This window comes from Hyla sarda, chromosome 12, assembly GCF_029499605.1.
Source record: "Hyla sarda isolate aHylSar1 chromosome 12, aHylSar1.hap1, whole genome shotgun sequence".
NCBI classification, from domain to species: domain Eukaryota; kingdom Metazoa; phylum Chordata; class Amphibia; order Anura; family Hylidae; genus Hyla; species Hyla sarda.
In genome coordinates, this window is record NC_079200.1 from 67,105,781 (window position 1) to 67,124,057 (window position 18,277).

Sequence of the window (18,277 nt, forward strand, 5' to 3'; positions counted from 1 at the left end):
CCTGTATTAATGGCACCTGATTGAGGTTGTGGACAGGTGTCTTTTATACTGATAACAAGTTCAAACAGTCACACTCAAAAACCCAAGAATGGCCAAGACCAAAGTTTCGAAGGACACCAGAAACAAAATTGTAGACCTGCACCAGGCTGGGGAGACTGAATCTGCAATAGGCAAACAGCTTGGTGTGAAGAAATCAACTCTGGGATCAATTTTTAGAAAATGGAAGACCTGCAAGACCACTGATAATCTCCCTCGATCTGGGGCTCCAAGCAAGATCACAAGAACGGTGAGTAAAAATCCCAGAACAACACAGGGGGGGACCTAGTGAATGACCTGCAGAGAGCTGGGACCAAAGTAACAAAGGCTACCATCAGTATGCACACACTATGCCACCAGTGATTCAAATCATGCAGTGCCAGACGTGTCCTCCTGCTTAAGCAAGTACATGTCCGGGCTCGTCTGAAATTTGCTAGAGAGCATGTGGATGATCCAGAAGAGGATTGGGAGAATGTCATATGGTCAGATGAAACCTAAGTAGAACTTTTTGGTAAAAACTCAACTCGTTTGGAGGAGTAAGAATGCTACCTACTGTGAAGCATGGGAGTAGAAACATCATACTTTGGGACTGATATGTGTAAAGGAAAGAATGAATGGGGCCATGTATTGTGAGATTTTGAGTAAAAACCTCCTTCCATCAGACTTCCTCATCTTTCAGCATGACAATGATCCCAAACACACAGCCCAGACAACGAAGGAGTGGCGTCGTAAGAAGCATTTCAAGGTCCTGGAGTAGCATAGCCAGTCTCCAGATCTCAACCCAATAGAAAACCTTTGGAGGGAGTTGAAAGTCTGTGTTGTCCCGCAACAGCCTAAAAACATCTAGAGGAGATCTGCATGGAGGAATGGGCCAAAATACCAGCAACAGTGTGTGAAAACTTACAGAAAACGTTTGACCTCTGTCATTGCCAACAAAGTATTGAGAAGAACTTTTGTTATTGACCAAATACTTATTTTCCACCATAATTTGCAAATAAATTCCTTAAGAATCAGACAATGTGATTTTATGGATTTGTTTCCTCATTATGTCTCTCATAGTTGAGGTTTATCTATGATGAAAATTACAGGTCGCTCATCTTTTTAAGTGGAAGAACTTGCACAATTCGTGGCTGACTAAATACTTTTTAAAGCATTGTGTGAACAAATGCAGCCCTCCCAGGAACAGGACAACTGCAGTCATATCCCCACATAGGGTTTATTTACACTTGATTTTGGTAAAATTGTAACAAAAATTATATGTGACTGCAACACCTAAATAAACTCTTAAGTCCCTGAATTGGAAGTCTGATGTCTAAGGTCCAGTGTCATTCGGAGGAATGTTTTTTTGTACATGACCCCCAGTGTTTTTACATCAACACTACACTCCAAATTATATAAACATAAATAACCACTTCATTCTTACATTCCTTAAGAAAGTTGTGCACCCCCTACAGTAAGCGGGGAGAAAAGCAGCTCCAAAAAAGACTCACACATCAGACTGCGTCATTTTTTCGTTCCACTCTCCAAGTTTCTCTGATGTTTTAACGTAACTGTAACAAAATGAACACCAGGTTCTTCATGAGAAAGCAGTGTACTATGTAGCCTTGATTTGTGTGAGGGGTAACTTAAGGGGGTTACCCAGAGGATAGGGCATATATATGTGATCGCTGGGAACCCCCCGTGATCTACAGAACAAGGCCCGACTCACCTCTGAACGCTCCTGCCCCCACCTTCCGAGACGTACTAGTCTTAGCAGTGACAGTCTGTTCAGGAAACCCCCGGCTGCAGAGATGTGATAGGCTGAGCGGCAGTGTCACGTAACAGGCCTGGGCTTCTTCCTGGTGCCCAGGCCAATTACATGTTACTGCTGCTCAGCCTATCACTGGCCAAGGCGGGACAACGCTGTGGCCGGCAATTAGCTGAGCCGCAGCATGATGTATAGGGCACCAAAAGCCAGAATAAGAAATGGGCCGGAGGATGTAGCAGTAATATAATCCGGCAGCACCAGGGTAGCGGCAGAGGTAAGTTTAAGTCTATTATTTTTATTAGGGCTGCCCAGGCCTGACGTCAGGTGATCTTCTATATCACACCTTTTAAACAATCTCAACGGACTCACTGTTTAGACGTTCATATTCTTCTTTTTATCAGAAGGTGTTACATATACAAGGTTAAAATAGCGGCAAACTGCACCGAACGCTGGAGCTCGTAACGTCACGCCCAGCCCCCTCAATGCAAGTCTATGGGAGGGGGCGTGACGGCTGTCACGCCCCCTCCCATAGACTTGCATTGAGGAGGCGGGGCGTGATGTCATGAGGGGGTGGGGCTATGACGCCACGAGCTCCCAGTGTCTGCTCCAGCATTCGGAATAGATTGTTCCAAATGCTAAGCAGCGGAGTACCCCTTTAAATAAATAACGTTCTCTGATCCACATGTGTGGAAGCCTCGGATTGGAATTGTAAAACTTTAGGGTGATGTATATTTTCCCCTCTAATAACGCTATTGCTATGTGAACAGGACAGGCACGGATGGGTTCTTTTTTTCTTTCTAGCCTAGAAGGTTTGGTGATCTTTCTTTTTTTGTGGTTATATCTCCTCTTATTAAGGTATAACCTATTGTTTTTCCTTTCCTTCAGATGTGCCGATTTCACTAATACTTCGGACTATCAGGCTCTACTAAGCATGAGTAAGGAGGTGTTCGCATCAGACCCTGATGGATCTCAAGTAGCGTGTAAGACCTCTGCTGACTTGAGCTGAAAGCTATTTTAAGCTTGTATATGTAACACCTTTTGAAAACTACGGAAATAGAAGAATAAAAACAAGAATATGAACGTCTGAACAGTGAGTCTGTTGAGATTTATTGTGTAAAAAGGTGTGACATAGAAGATAATTGAGTAAATGGAGAGAGCAAATAACGAACCATACATCAGGCGCTGTTCAGAGTCCCAGAATGCTGAATGAGTATATCCAATGCAGATATAGCATTTAAAGTGCCAACAGGCACTATATTTATTAGCTAAAAGACCAATGACGTGTTTTGGAGGTAGAACCCTCCATCCTCAGATTGTCATCTGAGGAAGGAGGGTTCTACCTCCGAAACAAGTCATTGGTCTTTTACCTAATAAATATAGTGCCTGTTGGCACTTTCAATGCTATATCTGCATTGGATATACTCATTCAGCATTCTGGGACTCTGAACAGCGCCTGATGTATGGGTAATTTTTTTGCTATCTCCATTTACTCCATAAGAACAGGACTGGATCATCCACCCCTGTGACCCGTTGGGCTTTGCAGTTCATCCAGACCAAGGATACACGTGTACCCCCATCTAGGTGCTATTCATCTGCTATAAGGTGAGCGGCCAACCGAAAGGCTGGTGCAATTCCACTCGACCTTCTAGTGTCTTGGGTAATACACGAGGCGCGGTCCCTTTCTCTTTTCTTGATATAGAAGATAAGCTGTGACCCATCCAAATTGCTGAGTAGTACTATAGGTGTAGGTGGAACTCCATACCTGGGCAGCATAAGTAATGCACACAGATCTCTTTTGAAACAAGGACACAGGACAACTCACGCATTAGACATCTGGACGTCATGCAGACTCTTAGAGAGATTGAGCTTCAGTTGGTTTAGAGGAGTCTGTCCCAGCTTCCTCTTCAGCTCAGCCGCATGACGTTCCTTGGCGGCCAGAACCTGGCGCAGGGTAAGAATCTCCTCCTCCACCTACAGAACAAAGACATCACATGACGGATCTCTTATCTACTGTCTCAGATATTTAATGTTTTGAGTAAGCAATTCCAGATAAATGCAGCTTATTTACTGCAGATTTAGTAACTCCTGAGAGATGATGAATGGGTGCAACATGTAAAATGGCCACCAGATGTCAGACTTTACATCAGCAGACTTCTTCTACGTTATGGAGTGACAAAAAATTATTTTATTCAGAACTTTTTCCATAGTCTGTGACTATCACAGTCCAATGCTTTTCAATTACCCTGACTTGAACTTATGTTTTCCTATGGCACAAAACCCCTTTGTATGCCATACTTTCAGCTTTTGGTTGAAACCACACCGCTTTCCCCTTAATAACAGTATGGGACGTACCTTAACCAGCTCACAGCGCAGTTCCTCCGCTTCAGCCTCGGTAATACCGTCTGGCAGCACACCTGCAGCATCAGCTGGCACCCGCGTTACTGCTGGGCCCACCGGGACATCCGTCATGGTGTCTGACAGCAAACCTTTGTTGGGAGAGTTAAGGTTGATGTCTGTCAGGGGAGGAGAAGGAGTGTCAGAGGGAAGGGAGCGAGCAAGCAAGCAAGCAGGGAATAGTCAGAGCAACAAGCGTCTAGAAAGAAGCTGAACAAGCTGGTAGAGAACACAACTCACATTAAGGCTTGATAAATGAGCACATAAGGCATTCTCTCTAAAGTATAGCTCTTCTGTCTGGGCTATTGTTCCCCAACCTGTGGCTCTCCAGTTGTTTCCTTTGGTTGTCAGGGCATCATGGATAGGTGCAGGTTGGAAACACTGGTCTAGGCTGTTATATGGCTGGGCGGTATGGCCAAAATATGTGTATCACGGTATTTTTGTAACCTTTGGCGGTTCCACGGTATAGACCCCTCCCACAAAATTAATTATCAGCCCAGCGCTGTCCCCATCGGGTTACTACTCAAGTCACCTGCAAGCGCTGCTCTCCTCACCCTCCTGTTTGTTGCGGGCCGCCGGCGCTGACACTCTATAGTGTATCCCTATGCCCGGGCTGCAAAAGGTAAACAAAATAAACTAACGCATGTCCCGACGTCAGCCTTACGCTGGGGACATGAACGTCGGAGAGCCGTCAGCCTATCACCGGCCGCAGCGATGTTCCGCCTCGGCCGGTGATGGGCTGAGCCTGAAGCCGGCTTTTTACATGACAGTGCGCTCAACCTATCACCGGCCGAGGCGGAACATCGCTGCGGTCGGTGATAGGCTGATGGCTCTCCGACGTTCCATTCCCTGGGAAGCAGGTCCGGACCGACAGGGAAGGTGAGTTAAAGTTTATTTTGTTTACCTTTTGCAGCCCGGGCATAGGGATACAGTATAGAGCAGTGGTTTGCAATCTGCAGACCTCCAGGTGTTGCAAAACTACAACTCCCAGCACGCCCGGACAGCCAACGGCTGTCCGGGCATGCTGGGAGTTGTAGTTTTGCAACACCTGGAGGTTGAAGACCACTGGTATAGAGTGTCAGCGCCGGCGGCCGCAACAAACAGGAAGACAGGAGGGCAGCAATTGCGGGTGACATATGTGAGTAGCAGCGCTGGGCTCATAATTTGTGTGTGTGTGGGGGGGGGGGCAGAACAGCGCTCGCGAGTCACACATGATTAGCTCCCCGATGTGGGGACAGCGTGCTGCGGCTGATAATTCATTCATTCCCGAGGGGGAGGGGCCAAACCGGTATAGCGGAATGGGTTCAAATTCATATAATGCAGCACAAAAATTTCGGTATTTGGTGTGAACGAGTATACCGCCCAGCCCTAGGCTGTTACAGTAAAATGGCTGGCTACAATGAAGAACCACAAAATACTCTGTTCCATCTATTACCTAGCACAAACTGCAAGACTACAGCACATCAGAAAGAAGCAGTATGGTTGAGCCCTGTGCCCTTCTAGGTACTGTATATAAATGTAAGCGTATATAAAATCTAATTCAAGAAATAGTAGCCAGTTATTAAAGCTTCTATCACTACGTCGAGTAACAGATAAGCTTTCTGTGTTAACTGGACTTCATACAAGCTTTTGTGTGCAGTATGGGTGCAGCAAAAAAAAAAAAAGGAAAGGCAAATAAATTACGGACATTGTAAAGGGTTGTGCAGACACAATAAGTGGAAAGAGGAAGAAAAAGTGCCTTTTGCTTCACCTCAGCTTCTTAGAGTCGGTGACACAGATTTAATTTGTACATTCAAATGTTATCAGGAAAGTTATTATACAAGTCGTACAATACGGTGCATGCTACAGAAAAACAAGTGCCGTCCACTACTAAACAACCATATACTGTATATACTCGAGTATAAGCCGACCCGAATATAAGCCGAGGCCCCTAATTTCACCCCAAAAACCCAGGAAAAGTTATTGACTCGACTATAAGCCTAGGTTGGGAAATACATCATTTCCCCCCCCCCATGTCATCATCCAGACCCCGTCATCATCCCCCCCCACCTTCATCATCACCGCCTGTCAATCCCTTCATCAGTGGTCTTCAACCTGCGGACCTCCAGATGTTGCAAAACTACAACTCCCAGCCATGGCTGTCCGGGCTTGCTGGGAGTTGTAGTTTTGAAACCTCTGGCGGTCCGCAGGTTGAAGACCACTGCGGCCTTCGTCATCATCCAGACCCCCCCCCCCTTTAGTTTCCTACTCACCTCCTCTCGGTGGGAAGGAAGGGTGAGCTGGTCCGGGCCATCTGTGCTGCAGGGACCGTCCGGTGGGGAGGGTTAGTCGTTCCGGGGGGCCCCTCTTCTCCGCGCCTGCCCCGGACTAGTGACGTTGCCTTGACGACGACGCACGGGGACGTTCATGCGCAGGCTGCGAATGAACGTCCCTGTGCGGTGGCGTCAAGGCAACGTCACTAGTCCGGGGCAGGCGCGGAGAAGAGGGGCCCCCCGGTGAAAATGGACAGCCCGGAATGACTAACCCTCCCCACCGGACGGTCCCTGCAGCACAGTCGGCCCGGACCAGCTCACCCTTCCTTCCCACCGAGAGGAGGCGAGTAGGAAACTAAAGGGGGTTCTGGATGATGACGAAGGCCGCAAAAGTCTTCAACAAGCGGACCTCCAGAAGTTTCAAAACTACAACTCCCAGCATGCCCGGACAGCCAATGGCTGTCCGGGCATGCTGGGAGTTGTAGTTTTGCAACATCTGGAGGTCCGCAGGTTGAAGACCACTGAGAAGGGATTGACAGGCGGAGAGTTCACTCGAGTATAAGCCGAGGGGGGCGTTTTCAGCACGAAAAATTGTGCTGAAAAACTCGGCTTATACTCGAGTATATGTGGTATATGGAAAAAACTAAAATTCTAACTCTAAGACCAATAAGTGGTGAATTCTACCAGACCCATAGATGGCAGCAGTCAGTGGAACTTGGAAATTGTCTCTTGGCCGGGAGCAACCCACACACAAACCGGAAATGGCCGGCATACCTGGCAGACCGTCTTACTTTACAAAGCATCGTCTGGTTTGATCACGATAATTAGAACTATCTTCAGAGAGCCAATGTATGCCATGCAACCAAGAAACTTAGATTTCCCTCAATGACACATCCTACACAAACACGCAGCAGCGTCCTACAGATGATCTGACACAGAACAAAGGCAATTGTAGGAAAACCTAACTCCGGACACACGGCAAGCCTAAAGATTACACAAGAGGAATGACAACAACATCAACAAGGTTATGGCAGGGCAGGACAACAACATAAAAGACAGCAAAGCACATGAAGTCCCTCAGCTTCTATATTATGGACCATAGGCACTAAATGTGTCACCCTAGGTTGCCTTATGTTGTACTTATGAGACAATAGCACAAATGTTGAATGTAAATCAATGAGAAAAATAAATACCTCTAAGTACAGAAAGGGCATTTAGATTTGTATCAGTGCTGTAATATAGAACTGTACATCGAAAACCCACAACAAGGACATTTACACTGAGAACAAGTGCATGTTGGAAACTTACCAACATGTCTACATCTAAATCTAGCTTAAACAGGCACTGTCATTAAAACAAATTTTTGCTATTGCACTCCTTATGGTAAATAAAAAACATCTTTCTAATGTACTTTTTTTTTTTTTTTTTTTAAACAAAAGGTTTTATTTGCGTTTTTACAAAAAAGCTGCCACTAGGTGTCTCCCTACTTGTCCAGATCACATTTACCCCCATCTTTTGCACAGACTTTGGACTCCTGCTGGCCTCCAAAATCAGGAAATGCTGATAGAGGAAAGGGGGGTGCAGCCTTGGCCAATCATAGCTCATCTCACACTGAACTGCTCTGGGCTGTGTGTAGCAGAGTAAAGGAGGAAGTTCTCCCCTGTATGGCTTCAGATGATGTCACGACTGTTGGGGAACGCCCCTTCCCAGTCTGTGAATCTGACTGAGCATAAAATACAGAACAATATCAAGGTAGGGAAAACTAAAAATAATTAAAATAAAGGCAGGGGATGGTTTATCATGTTGGGGGCAGTGAACTGGGAGGATTATAACATTTAACAAGATCTTGACAAGAACTCTTTAAAGGGGACAAGATTATACTTGCTGGGACCCCCACTGATCCCAAGTAAATTGAACAGTAGCGCATATGCTCCAACGCTATTCTATTCACTCACTATGGCACTGACAAAGATAACTCGTAACAGAAGCTTACGTGTCTGTGATAGACTTGTCTTTCAGAAACATTGGCATCATACCCATTGATGGACTTGAAAAAAAGAAGAAAGTCTAGAGCAGATCTTCGTGCAATAGAAAAACGTTTATTCAAAAACCGATACCACAGGGAAAAGTGACGTGTTTCAGCCGGATATACCAGGGGGTACTCAGGAGGAAAACTTTTTCTTTCTTTTTTTTTTAATCAACTGTTGCCAAAAAGTGAAACAGATTTGTAAATTACTTCTATTAAAAAATCTTATTCCTTCCAGTACCTATTAGCAGCTGTGTACTACAGAGGACATTCTTTTCGGATTTATTTTCTGTCTGTCCACAGTGCTCTCTGCCGACACCTCTGTCCATTTTAGGAACTGTCCAGAGAAGCTATATGTTTGCTATGTTTGCACTGTGTATGACCAAGGCTGGTATATCCGGCTGAAACGCGTCACTTTTCCCTGTGGTCTCGGTTTTACGCTTGAATAAACGTTTTCTATTGCACGAAGATCTACGCTGGACTTTTTTCAAGTATTTCTTCGGGTGCTAGTTCATACCAGGCCGGGCAATTTTTCTGACTAGAAGGGTGAGCTTAAAGGGGGACTCTGCCCCTAGACATCTAGGATAGGGGATAAGATGTCAGATCGCAGGGGTCCCGCTGCTGGGGACCCCCGGGATCTCGGCTGCAACACCCACCTCTACGGCTTCCGGCAATACTGGAGGCTTCGGATCCCAACCACGCGAGTGGAAGAGCGTGACGTCACGACTCCGCCCTCGTGTGACGTCACGCCCGTCCCCTCAATGCAAGTCTATGGGAGGGGGCGTGACTGCCGTCACGCCCCCTCCCATAGACTTGCATTGAGGGGACGGGGCGTGACGTCACGCTCTTCCACTCACATGGTCGGGATCCGAAGCCTCCAGCGTTGCCGGAAGCCGTTGAGGTGGGTGCTGCAGCCGAGATCCCGGGGATCCCCAGCAGCGGGATCCCCGCGATCTGACATCTTATCCCCTATCCTTTGGATAGGGAATAAGAGGTCTAGGGGCAGAGTACCCCTTTAAGTCTCTGCTATTTTTATCTGCCATTGATGGACGGTTCCATTTTTTCACCACTATTTCCGAAACATGATCGAGCTTATGTTGTAGTTGGCTGCTGCATTCCAGCCCATGTGTTGTTACCCTTAGTAATGTATGGATCATCCCATTACACTATTTATGTGCACCGTAAAAATGGTGAGCAAGAACAACAGACTGGACCCGTCCTTCTGGTTTCCTTCCAGTACTACATGTGCAAGTATTAAAAGTGTATAGGCCATTTATGGCATGAGACTAAAAGACTAGCAACACAAGCTTGCAAGGTACAATGAGACTTCTAATACATGACCCCCACCGCTTGTTTCATGTCAGAGGAAACAACAAGGAAGTGAGAACTGAAAGGGAAGCAGATACTGACCTGCACTGACACACAAGCCGTCACATATATATATATATATATATATATATATATATATATATATATATGCGATCACGTATGCTATGTATATGCACACAGGCCATAGCTTGGATAGTAGAATCCCTGCCCTCACTGAGCATTTCTAGGACTTATTGACGGTTCAGTTTTAATGATGCAAAGTGCATAAGGCCTTAGTCATTTCTGCTGGAGCCTGGGATGTAACCCATGAAGTCCACACAGATACTTAGCATGTCCCCAAGAAGCTGCAGAAGATTATATAGTGCAGTGTTTCCCAACCAGGGTGCCTCCAGCTGTTGCCAAACTACAACTCCCAGAATGCTGGAAGATGCAGTTTGGCAACAGCTGGAGGCACCATGCTTGGGAAACACTGACATAGCGTGTGAAAAAGCAACAGACTAGATGTTTACTCATCCAAGAGAAACTGCAGAGGACAGCCCATTACAGCGGATGTAGTTACTTACGAGATACCAGAACACTTCCTTCTAATGGAGTCAATTTGTGCTAATGTCTATTACCCGGAAGAATGACCTGAACGTATGTCATTGAGAAATAACATTTCCAGTGGCTTAGTAAGGGTGGGGATATAGGTTGGACTTTTTTTCAGCCTTATGAACTATGTAACCATCAGGCAAATTCCGCTGCAGCAGAGTCCTATTGAATTCAACAGGATTCTGCTGCTCTGTGCACATGGCAGAATTTCAGTGACAGATGTTTCCGACATGGAAATTCTGTGTCCGCAGAAAGAATTATCATGTTCATATATCCTTAATGGAGAACTGTGGTGCCACACTTTACATTTCCCCTGTGCCCGGGCTGTATTAAAAAAAAAAAAAAAAAAAAAAAAACACTTTAACTCACCTTCCTATGTTGCCCCGATATCGGTGTCCCGGTCCTCCGGTGCTGGTCTGCTTCTTAGGCTCTGTGACCCATACTGCGCTCAGCGTATCACCGGCTTCATTTATGTCCCGCCTCCGCCGGTGATAGGCTGAGTGCACTGTCATGTAAGAAGCCTGGGCCCTGCCTTCTCCCTGCTGCCCAGACTCCTTACATGACAGTGCACTCAGCCTATCACCGGCGGAGGCGGGACATAAATGAAGCCGGTGATAAGCTGAGCGCAGTATGAGTCACCGAGCCCAAGAAGCAGACCAGCACCGGAGGACCGGGACACCGATATCGGCGCAATGGGGGAACGTAGGAAGGCGAGTTAAAGGTTCTTTTTTCCTTTTTGCAGCCCGGGCACAGGGGAAATTAAGTGTTGCGCCACAGTTCTCCTTTAGCGTGTCCTAAAATAGCCCTCATATGTTAGTGTCCTGTACCCCAAGTGTCAGCGTGCCATCCTCCTGTACCCCGAGTGTCAATGTCATTATCCTGTACCCCAAGTGTCAGTGTCATTATCCTGTACCCCAAGTGTCAGTGTGTCATTATCCTGTACCCCAAGTGTCAGTGTGTCATTATCCTACACCCCAAGTATTAATATAGACAGTCTCTGCCTCCCTGCTTAACCCACAGCCAGTAGTGGGCAAACTCTAGATTACTGGGCAGCATTTCCAATTCACTCCTAGTCCTGTAAGGCCATGGATATAGATGTTTTTATGGGGCCAGATGGTTGTGATAGTGGCACAGCAACCCTTCGTACACCGGGATCCTCTGTCCGGGACCTCACAGGAGCAATCATTTTAATCCAGTGCATTTACTAAATCTCTACGTACATCCCATCTGCTGAAATCTAATGAGGGCAAATTAATCTAGTGATGATCCGCTCACCCAGGGGCAGCAAAAAAGCATTTCCCTGTCATATATAAAAAACAAGTATCTGAACATGATTCATTGGGCATAACACATCCAGTGGCTTAAACTAGTTGATAACCAATATGGTTACCAAAGATTCTGCCACTAGTTTTCCTCATAAGCAAGGCATGTGTAGAAATACAGATGTCACGGCATGTTGGGAGTTGTAGTATTGGGGATTACTGCCATAAGGAAATCCAAAGTTAATAGATGAGGGTCTAATGTTCAGGTCCTTCATTCTACAGTACAGAGCCAAAGAGCATCTACTGTTCTGGAGGATGCTGCATGTCCATGTATTAGGTTGCACTCCATAGACATTTATCATAACCAGTGTTACGGACCACCACTCTATCAAGTGCAACTGTTGCTGTTAACTGTCAGGGCATGCTGGAGGTTGTAGTTTTACTACAGACTGGGGACCAAGGGGGAGATTTATCATAACCAGTGTAGAGGAAGAGTGGCGCAGTTGCCCATAGCAACCGATCAGATCACTTTCATTTTTAAAGAGTCCTGGGAAATAAAATGAAAGAAGTACACTGGTTATGATAAATCTCCCCCTTGGTCCCCAGTCTGTAGTAAAACTACAACCTCCAGCATGCCCTGACAGTTAACAGCAACAGTTGCACTTCATAGAGTGGCGGTCCGTAACCTGCGGGTCTCCATGCCCTACAGACTACAGTAAGGCTATGTTCACACGGCAGAATTTCCACATGGATTTTTGCATTGTAATCTGCAGGGAAAGTCAGCATGTGTTTATAGTCTAGTATCTCCAAAGGAATTCCGCAGTCCCATTCACATTGCAGAATTCTTGCTGTGGATGTTCTGCAGCTAAAATTTCTAATTCTGTGTTCCGGAAAATTAAAAGTCTTGTCCAATTTGCATGGATTCCGCACAAAGTTTAAACTTTTTTCAATAAAATGAAAGAACTTTTAATTGTGCTCTGTATATTTCTATAGAATGCATGCAGAAATTCTGCATAGATGCAGAAATCTGGCCAAATTAATGTGGCAGTGAAATTCTGCATCTCTGCAGAATTTCTGCCATCTGAACATAGCCTAACAATTGCAGTCCATAGTGTTTGTTTGTTTTCCCCCTCAACTCCCAGCATACCCTGACAAAATTGGTAACACTGATATAAGGGAATGCTAGGTTAAAGGGGTACTCCATTGGGGGGGGGGGGGGGAAATTCAATCAACTGGTGCCAAAAAGTTACACAGATTTGTAAATTACTTCTATTTAAAAACCTTAACCCTTCCAGTACTTATCAGCTGATGTACGTTTAAGGGGAAGTTTTTCTCTTTCTGTCTGACCACAGTGCTCTCTGCTGACTCCTCTGTCCATTTTAGGAACTGTCCAGAGCAGGAGAAAATCCCCACAGAAAACCTCTCTTGCTCTGGACAGTTCCTAAAATGTACAGAGGTGTCAGCAGAGAGCACTGTGGTCAGACAGAAAGGCAATTCAAAAATAAAAGAACTTCCTGTGGAGCATAAGTACTGGAAGGATTAACATTTAAGTACTGATAAGTACTGATAAGTACTGGAAGGCTTAACATTTTTAAATAGAAGTAATTTACAATTCTGTTTAACTTTCTGGCACAAGTTGATAAAAAAATAAAATGTTTTCCAGGGGAGTACCCCTTTAATAGATTGGAGCTGCTAATGATTAGGATCCGCTATACCTGTATATAGGGTGAAAAAAAAAGGGAATAAAGAACGAGCCATTGTGTATTCTCAAGTGCACAAGTAATTGGCTCACCAGCTTAGAGCACAAGTCAATGTGAACATTACTCCGCTTATTGGGGTACTCTGCCGGAAGGATGCTGCCAAGCTGAAGGTTACAGGAAGAGGAACAATCTCATCCTGTAGTGCAGTGTTTCCCAACCAGGGCGCCTCCAGCTGTTGCAAATCTACAACTCCCAGCATGCCCGGACAGCCTTTGGCTGTCCGGGAATGCTGGGAGTTGTAGTTTTGCAACAGCTGGAGGAAAGCTGGTTGGGAAAGACTGCTGCAAAAGAATCAGCAGGTGCTGCCCTTCCAGTAGATTATTCCAGAAAAAAAAAAAAAATATATATATATATATATATATATATATATATATATATATATATATATATATATATATATATATATATTTTTTTTTTTTTTTTTTTTTTTTTTTTATCGGATTTCGGTAATAACACACTTCGGGGAGCTTGTCTCTTCATCAGATGCTAATTTAAATGAAGGGACAAGCCCCCCGAAACACATTATTTACTGAAATCGAATGAAAACCAGATAATGGAAGCTTAACAAGAATGAATAATGTTTGTTTCTGGACTAATCCATTAAAGGGTAACTCTCATTAAAACTAATTTTTGCTATTGCACTCCTTATGGTAAATGAAAGATATTTCTAATATACTTTGTTTAAAAAAAATGTTTTACTTGTGCTTAAAAAAGCTCAAGAGCACATTTTACCCCAACTCATACACAGACTTTGGACCAAAGTCCGAACACAGGAAGTGCCGCCTGGAGTGCTGAGGGGGGGGGGGGGGGGGGGGGGGAGGTTGGGGTGTCCAGCCAACAGCATATGGCAGTTATGTGTGAGAGGAGCTATGATTGGATGAGGCTGGACAACCCCCCCCCCCCCCCCTCAGCTCTCCAGGCGGCACTTCCTGTGTTCGGACTTTTTTTTAAACAAAGTATATTAGAAATAGCTTTCATTTACCATAAGGAGTGCAATAGCAAAAATTAGTTTTAATGAGAGTGCCCTTTAAAGCGCATAGTCTGCTCCAGAGGTTCTTTTGCAGTCTCTCTTTATAGCATCCCCTATGTCTGTATTAGGCAGCCCAATGTGTAATGCTTCATCACCCCTTAGAACGCCTTGAACAGTCCAGCTGACAGCTTCCTGCTGTGATACCATCAATACTACTTTGAGATAACATGGCCACAGAGGTGTGAGAACTCCAAGCCCCATGGAACCACACCCCAACGTAGTGCAGCAACACCCTCCTAAAGTAAGCACCATACCAGGCCACTGTGTCACATTAATAGACTGATCAACCTCCCAGCAGATCTGCCAGACTGGAAGCCTACGACTCCCACTGGATGTTGGATCCAGCTACAATTTAGAGGGGTAGTCCACTTTGAACAGTGCTTTTTACTGGGGGGGGGGGCAAAGATAATATGATCACATGTCTCACTGTGGGATGTGACCCCCATCAGCCAGCTCTAATCTGGGGGAAAATTACACAGTAAGTGTTCGCATTCCCTGCTTCTTTTTTAAGTCAGTAGGCTGTCCATGTAAGGCACTGGGTCTTCCAGTGTTAGGGACTAGCAATTCTCAATGGTACTTAAAGGGGTACTCCGGTGGGAGAAAAAAAAATTGTAATCAACTGATGCCAGAAATTTAAACAGATTTGTAAATTACTTGTATTAAAAAATAAAATCTTAATCCTTCCAGTACTTATTAGCTGCTGAATACCACAGAGGAAATTATTTTTTGTTTGGAACACAGAGCTCTCTGCTGACATCTCTGTCCATTTTAGGAACTGTCCAGAGCAGCATATGTTATCTATGGGGATTTTCTCCTACTCTGGACAGAGGTGTCAGCAGAGAGCACTGTGCTTGTGATGTGAGCAGAGAGCTCTGTGTTCCAAAAAGAAAAGAAATTCCTCTGTAGTATTCAGCAGCTAATAAGTACTGGAAGGATAAAGATTTTTTTTTTTATAGAAGTAATTTACAAATCTGTTTAAACTTTCTGGCACCAGTTGATGTAAAAAAAAAAAAAAAAGTTTTCCATCGGCGTACCCCTTTACAGGATGGGGTTTTGTAAGTTAGACATCCCAGTTACACAGCAGATATTTGTTGGTGGATCCTGTAGATGGGGTACAGGACAACGTATGCAGCAATTTGACCCAATGACAGCCCCACCCAATATCAATGTAATGTGACACACCTGCACCCCCCCCCCCCCAAATCTAATGTCACATGACACACCATCACCACCCATCTATCGTCATGTCACATACCGAGCCTCATTCAACATCACATGACATGCTGACATCCCCCCTCAATGTCATGTGACACACTGAGCCCCAATGTCATGTGACACACTGAGCCCCAATGTCATGTGACACACTGAGCCCCAATGTCATGTGACACACTGAGCCCCAATGTCATGTGACACACTGAGCCCCAATGTCATGTGACACACTGAGCCCCAATGTCATGTGACACACTGAGCCCCAATGTCATGTGACACACTGAGCCCCATTCAATGTCATGTGACACACTGATTCCTACATCTAATGTCAGATGATACACTGACAGCAACCCCCCCGCCACCAAATCTAATGTTATACGACATAGTGACAGCACCCAATTAATGTCACATGATACCAAGCCTTATTCAATGTCATGTGACACTGACTCCCCATCCAACTGCTATTCAAAGCTACATGACGGTTTTAGCGCCCCTAATACAATGTCACATGATACACAACACCCAATTAATAACACTGACCCCCCAAATCCAATGACACCTCCTCACCCCCACGCATTGATGAGAATGATAACCATACGCAGTGTAATAGTGACTGCACCCGGGGCCCCTCCCCGCCTGACAGCGCACTCTGACAGCTCCTGTTATACCGACTCCAACATCGCCATCTCCAATATGACACAGTGCCCCCCTCAGGGCACGGTACCGAGCAATGCCCCCCCCCCCCCCTAATCTAGGTTAGGAACCCGGCCAGACGGCCCACAACACCCCACAGAACACCCCCAAACCCTCTCTCTCCTCACCCTGCCCGCCGGGATCCATAGCTTCGTTGACCGGAAGTTGTTTCCAAGTCTGGGCGGGGCTACTTTACGAAACTGTCGCGTATGTATGACGTCACGCCGGAGCGATGTCGCCAAACAGGAAAGGAAGACGCCATTATGTTGGTTAGTTGTATCAGTGGCAGTCTTGCAGTTTTGTAGTTGCTAATTATTTTTAAGGTCGACCAATATATTGTGCGTCATTACTGTACGGAACTCACAAAGCAAGGATATCCTTATAACATATTTTATAGATCTGACAACTGTCAACCCATAAAAATACTTCAGGCACCTGTATGTAGTTAGGAATCAGTCATTCCCTCACTAAACAGGCAACCCCAGTGTTTACCAACCAGTGTGTTTTCAGCTGTTGTAAAACTACAACAGGGAGCATGTCCTACCCCCTTAAAGGGGTACTCCAGTGGAATATTTTTTTTTAAAATCAACTGATGCCAGAAAGTTAAAGGTTTACTCCGCTACCCAGCGTCCGGAACATTGACAAACATTTACGAACGCTGTGTGCAGGCTTCTGTGTTCACGGCCGCCCCCTCATGACGTCACGCCCTGTCATGTGACATCACATCCTGCCCCTCACGCCCCTTCCCATAGACTTTCATTGAGGGGGCAGGCGTTAACACGGAAGCCCACACATAGCGTTCGGAACTCAATGCTCAAAACAGATTTGTAAATGACTTCTATTACAGGCGCTACTCCTTAGCTTGGATGCCGAAAAGGTGTTTGATAGACTGGGGTGGCCATTTCTTTTTGCCATCCTTCAGAAATTTGGTATCACGGGCAATTTTCTAACTGCACTGCGGGGTCTCTACTCTTCACCTACTGCATCACTTAAACTTTCTCATGCTCCCTTTCCAACCTCCCCGCTGCTGAATGGTACTCGCCAGGGTTGTCCACTGTCCCCCTTGGTCTTTGCCCTTTGCATTGATCCTTTGGCCGCCATGATTAGGAGGGACCCGGACATCACTGGCATTCCCTTGCATGACAGGGAGTTTAAGATCTTCCTCTTTCTCATTTTTCTCTCCCTTCTCCATTCCCTTTCTTTCTCCCTCTTCTCTCTTTCCCCCTTTTGTGGCTGTTCTGTGTTTGTCTTTGTGTGCCATTGTTTGTTCTTCCTCCCCCCCACTCCCTTGTTTGTGGATCTTATTGAGTTGTCTGTGTTTGGTGGTGCGTGGTAGCCCACGTATGTGAGCCACTTATTGTTAGCTGTTGCGGTTATGGAAGCCTCATAGTTTTGTACCGGAGGCCGTCTCCAATTTGTCAGTGTCTTAATCAGCCTGTCTAGGCCCTACTTTTTGCTTGTTTTTTACTTTCTGTTTTGATTATTGTTATTGGGCTCCGGCCCCTGTGATTTTGTTACATTCTGCTGAAACTATTGGGCTCCGGCCCCTGTGATATTACTCGCTTGTTTTCTTTGTTTCTGAATTTTTGTCTATGAACTCTTTAATAAAAATTTACAGTTGAAAAATAAAAATTACTTCTATTAACCCCTTAGGGACTTAGCCCATTTTCACTTTAACCCCTTAAGGACCAAGCCCATTTTCACCTTAAAGGGGTACTCCGCCCCTAGACATCTTATCCCCTATCCAAAGGATAGGGGATAAGATGTCAGATCGCCGCGGTCCCGCTGCTGGGGAGCCCCGGGATCCCCGCTGCGGCACCGCGCTATCATTACAGCCCAGAGCGAGTTCGCTCTGTGCATATTGACGGGCGATACGGGGGACGGAGCAGCGTGACATCATGGCGCCGCCCCTCGTGACATCACGGCTTGTCCCCTTAATGCAAGTCTA

General features: G+C 45.6%; 1 protein-coding gene across 15 annotated transcripts in view; it reads right to left on the reverse strand.

Annotated features, from left to right (window-relative positions):
- Window positions 1-18,277, reverse strand: part of TPD52L2 (TPD52 like 2) — a 63,576-nt gene that overhangs the window by 23,043 nt on the left and 22,256 nt on the right. For 6 of the 15 annotated variants that reach the window (XM_056548433.1, XM_056548439.1, XM_056548441.1 and 3 more), the window contains exons 2-4: window positions 4,136-4,296; window positions 3,606-3,754; window positions 1,527-1,586 (exon numbers count right to left, since the gene is read on the reverse strand). In XM_056548433.1, the coding sequence (XP_056404408.1) occupies window positions 1,527-1,586; window positions 3,606-3,754; window positions 4,136-4,296 (370 nt within the window). Of the gene's footprint in view, window positions 1-1,526; window positions 1,587-3,605; window positions 3,755-4,135; window positions 4,297-16,203; window positions 16,229-16,457; window positions 16,595-18,277 lie in introns of those variants that run through there. The other 9 variants (XM_056548445.1, XM_056548444.1, XM_056548437.1 and 6 more) reach the window with 4 other exon arrangements.